This window comes from Rhagoletis zephyria, unplaced genomic scaffold (assembly GCF_001687245.7).
Source record: "Rhagoletis zephyria isolate East Lansing unplaced genomic scaffold, Rhagoletis_zephyria_1.1 Rzeph_scaffold_00816, whole genome shotgun sequence".
Taxonomy (NCBI): domain Eukaryota; kingdom Metazoa; phylum Arthropoda; class Insecta; order Diptera; family Tephritidae; genus Rhagoletis; species Rhagoletis zephyria.
Genome location: NW_016157900.1, coordinates 183711 through 187668, shown reverse-complemented (window position 1 = coordinate 187668; position 3958 = coordinate 183711). Strand labels below are relative to the sequence as shown.

General features: G+C 31.8%; 1 protein-coding gene and 1 long non-coding RNA gene across 4 annotated transcripts in view; both read right to left on the bottom strand.

Annotated features, from left to right (window-relative positions):
* Nucleotides 1-2055: 2055 nt before the first annotated feature.
* The window catches only part of LOC108361694 (uncharacterized), a 4309-nt gene continuing 2406 nt past the window's right edge, over nt 2056-3958 (bottom strand). For all 3 annotated transcript variants that reach the window (XR_001847345.1, XR_001847346.1, XR_001847347.1), the window contains exons 2-3: nt 2361-2593; nt 2056-2296 (exon numbers count right to left, since the gene is read on the bottom strand). This is a non-coding gene — a long non-coding RNA (uncharacterized LOC108361694). The remainder of the gene's footprint in view (nt 2297-2360; nt 2594-3958) is intronic.
* Nucleotides 2843-3958, bottom strand: part of LOC108361693 (uncharacterized) — a 4063-nt gene continuing 2947 nt past the window's right edge. Inside the window, exons 2-5 of the mRNA XM_017614390.1 lie at nt 3481-3544; nt 3337-3417; nt 3167-3264; nt 2843-3118 (exon numbers count right to left, since the gene is read on the bottom strand). Of these exons, the coding sequence (XP_017469879.1) occupies nt 3002-3118; nt 3167-3264; nt 3337-3417; nt 3481-3538 (354 nt within the window). The 5' untranslated portion in view covers nt 3539-3544 and the 3' untranslated portion in view covers nt 2843-3001. The remainder of the gene's footprint in view (nt 3119-3166; nt 3265-3336; nt 3418-3480; nt 3545-3958) is intronic.

Here is a 3958-nt window from a genome sequence, read left to right as displayed (position 1 = left end):
AAACGGTTAACGTGTGTCGGTTAAACGCCAGGTCAGACTTAGTAAAATCGATTTTAGCTTCAACAAAATTTTCAGATTCCAAAGACGTAGTTGCAAAGATAATTGTAGAGCAGAGCAATGAGGTGAAGGAGCGTCAGGTTCTTTCTTTCCGATCGCATGGCAATAACACGTTTAGAAATTCACGTGGTGGCTATCGAGGGGCTAACCCAACTCGCAATTTTACTGGTTATAGAAATAACAGGTAATTTTCTTCTAATAATAATAATAACTTCAATAGTTATAGCAATCAACGATATCGACCCGCTAACGGAAACCGCTATCATAATAATAGCAATGGTTCACGGTCTAATTCCAACAGCAGCCCCAATAGGAACAATAATGCACGATCTGCACACGGTAGAAGTAGGAATACAAATGTCGGTGCTCTAAACGCTCATGCCCCTCAGGAGCGAACACTGGGAGANAACGGTAGGAGTAGGAATACAAATGTCGGTGCCTTAAACGCTCATGCCCCTCAGGAGCGAACACTGGGGTAGCAGGAGTTAGACAACTAAACGATTTTCCTGTAACCAAAGGCATTTACTGCTTAAACCTAAACTATTCAGATTTCATTCAATTACAAATTTCCGGGTCTAATAAATTATGTACATTTTTGGTTGACACGCAAGCCGACATTTCTTTAATTAAAATGTCAAGTTTTCATAAATATTTTCCAATTGATACGAATGATATTATCCGCATCACGGGCGTCACTTCAAACACTGTTTCAACTCTGGGTAAAATTACGACAAATTTGACTTTTTTATAGAACATACGTTACATGTGGTTAATGACGAGTTTAACATCCCTGCAGACGGTATATTGGGTAAAGACTTTTTAAAAGTCAATAAATGCGTTATCAGCTATGCAAGCCATTGCATTTGCTTCTGGGTAGGTAACAACCCTGAAAGCCAATAGGTGTGAAAAATCTGGTGAAACCGCGGGTTTCGTTCACTTCAAAACTGGTGAAAAATCTGGTGAACTTTGTATGGGCGGTGTGCAGATTTTCACCAGTTTCCCCCTGTACGTGTGAGCCTTGCATCACTGTCGCACTCATTCAGATACTTCCTAAGGAAAACATATAGCTGCACTCGTCTAGCATTGCCCCTTTCAGCCGGCGCAGGGTTGCATTTTCTTCACAGCGAATTCAAAATTACCTTAGAAACTTTAAATAAAAAATCCAAAAAAATTTTGATTTTTATTTNCCCAAATTTTGATTTTTATTTTGCAAAATTTATTTTCAAAATGCATTGATTACCTAATATACATAGCTAATAATCAATATTATGAATAAAAATTGTAATTAACATTAATAAATATATTTTTACATACATATGTGGTTGCTTAATTTCTTATTATTAGTATTACTTATTTGCACATAGATGATTTCAAAAGTTGAAAAATTTCTATAAAAAAGTTAAGCGATTTTAACAATATAATAATCAAAAAAATGTAATCGATATACCTTTCTTTTGATATATATTAACAGTTGCAAATAATTTATAGTGGTCCACAAAAATTCAGTTTTATCACAACTTTGCAAAATTTTACGACTTTTTCACTGCTTACATATAGATGATTTCAAAAGTTACAAAATATCTATAAAAAAGTTAAGCGATTTTAACAAAAGTATAATCAAAAGAAAGGTAATCGATTTATCCTTCTTTTGATATATGTTAACAGTTGCAAATCATTTACATTGGTTCACAAAAATTCAGTTATATTACAACTTTGCAAAATTTTACGACTTTTTCACTGCTTACATATAGATGTTTACAAAAGTTGCAAAATTTCTATAAAATATTTAAGCGATTTTAACAATATTATAATCAAAAGAAAGGTAATCGATTTATCCTTCTTTTGATATATATTAACAGTTGCAAATCATTTACATTGGTTCACAAAAATTCAGTTATATTACAACTTTGCAAAATTTTACGACTTTTTCACTGCTTACATATAGATGTTTACAAAAGTTGCAAAATTTCTATAAAATATTTAAGCGATTTTAACAATATTACAATCAAAAGAAAGGTAATCGATTTACCCTTCTTTTGATATATATTAACAGTTGCAAATCATTTACATTGGTTCACAAAAAATCGGTTTCGTTACAACTTTGCAAAATTTGATTGCGTTTTTACGACTTATATATAGATCTTTTAAAAAGTTGATTTCAAGTAACTGCTGGCGTTTGTCGGACACTTCATATTAAATTGGCAGAATCACCGAACACCATTTACTGCTCCTATGATGACTGCAAACAAATCAAACAATTATAAGTATGCAAAATTGAAGTGCATTAGTAATTAAACAACTACCTCCACTGAATCGAGACGTTTGTAGGCATCTTTCCCTTCATCTTTGTTATCATCTTTCCAATGCAGCATTTTGTAATGGCTATGGGCTACATCCAATAACTCTCCGATAGAAACAATCTAAACGAAAAATTAAAAAAATTTGAATAACTAAAAATAAATAATTTATGTATTAAAATATATATATTTGTTTAAATGTAGCTGCCGATGCTTCAAGACGTCTTTTGTACAGCAACCTGAAATTAAAATAAAATGGATAAATTATTGTTGTGGATGCAACCAGTTAGATTCTATCTAAAAAATAAAGTAAGAAATTATTATTTCTCCAATGAAATATAATTCATAAATAATGGATTTTATTTATACAAAAAGCAGATGACTATAGTTTAATTAAGATTAGTTTATTTAGATAAATTCATGCTCATATTTACAAGACTTAATTAATTAAGTTAATCCAACACCAATTTAAACATTTTAAATAAACTTTAAAAAATATATTAATATTTTTAAAAAGGAACAGAAATAGAGTAAGGAAGTTTAAAATATACAAAATTATATAACACATTCAGGAAGCAAATATCATGTTAGAAAAATAAATAAATGTAGTATTTATTATTTTTGGATTTTTTTTGCAGCAAAGTTTGCTATTCACTTACCAAGTCACCGGTGATTCGGCTTACACTGCGGTGGGTTTTTGCAGAGAGCACCTTGCATTCACGCAGCAGTTGACCCTGCGCCTGAACCTCACAACACTCGGGCATCTGAAAATAAAATAAAGTTAAAACATTAGTTAAATTTAAAAAACCTACCTTCTCGGCACGGGCGCTTTCTACGGAGGAAAGCCTTCTCAATATTTCCTCCTGTCGAGACTCCACTCTTCCAAGGGCAGCCAAAATTTGTTGTAGCGCTGTTGAATTTCATAAAATTTAAGTGTAACTTGAAAATACATCAACATATGTATGTTGCTAATTTAATGTACCTGAGTCATTATCCATGGCAGGTTGGGTGGCCATACGGTCGAGGAAAAGCTGGGACACGTCGAAACGGCGAGATCCTCCAGCTATAATGAGAACGTTTCAATTAGGAGAGTGTCACTAATATAATGAATACTGATTCTTCTTACCATTTGCCTGACTTATATCCGGCTCCTCCTCTCCATCAATTATAAAACTGAATTCCATTTCTTTCTAAGTAAAATTATAAAATAAGTTATGTAACATAGGAATTAAAATAAATTTATTCCCTACTGGAATAGCAAAATACTTATGGTCTATATCTTCTCTCTTAATAATTTGAATGTCTTCATCTATAATTTGAGCTACAAAAATACCTAAATCAGATGAGGACACCACGGGCTCCCTAAAAATGTCCCCAACCTTTGTCAAAACTACAACGCCAAAACTGTCTGTTTGGGTTTGTTGGTTGACAATTTTTAGGGATCTCGTTTTTTTACTAAAGAAAAAACTATCTTTTTCTTTTTTGCAATTTATAATAAACTTATCTATTTGTGAAATTTTGCTAGAATCCGTAATATCTCTTCGTTCTTCTATTCTTAAAAATAGTTGCTGCAATATTTTATTTGGATTATTAATAATTTTTTT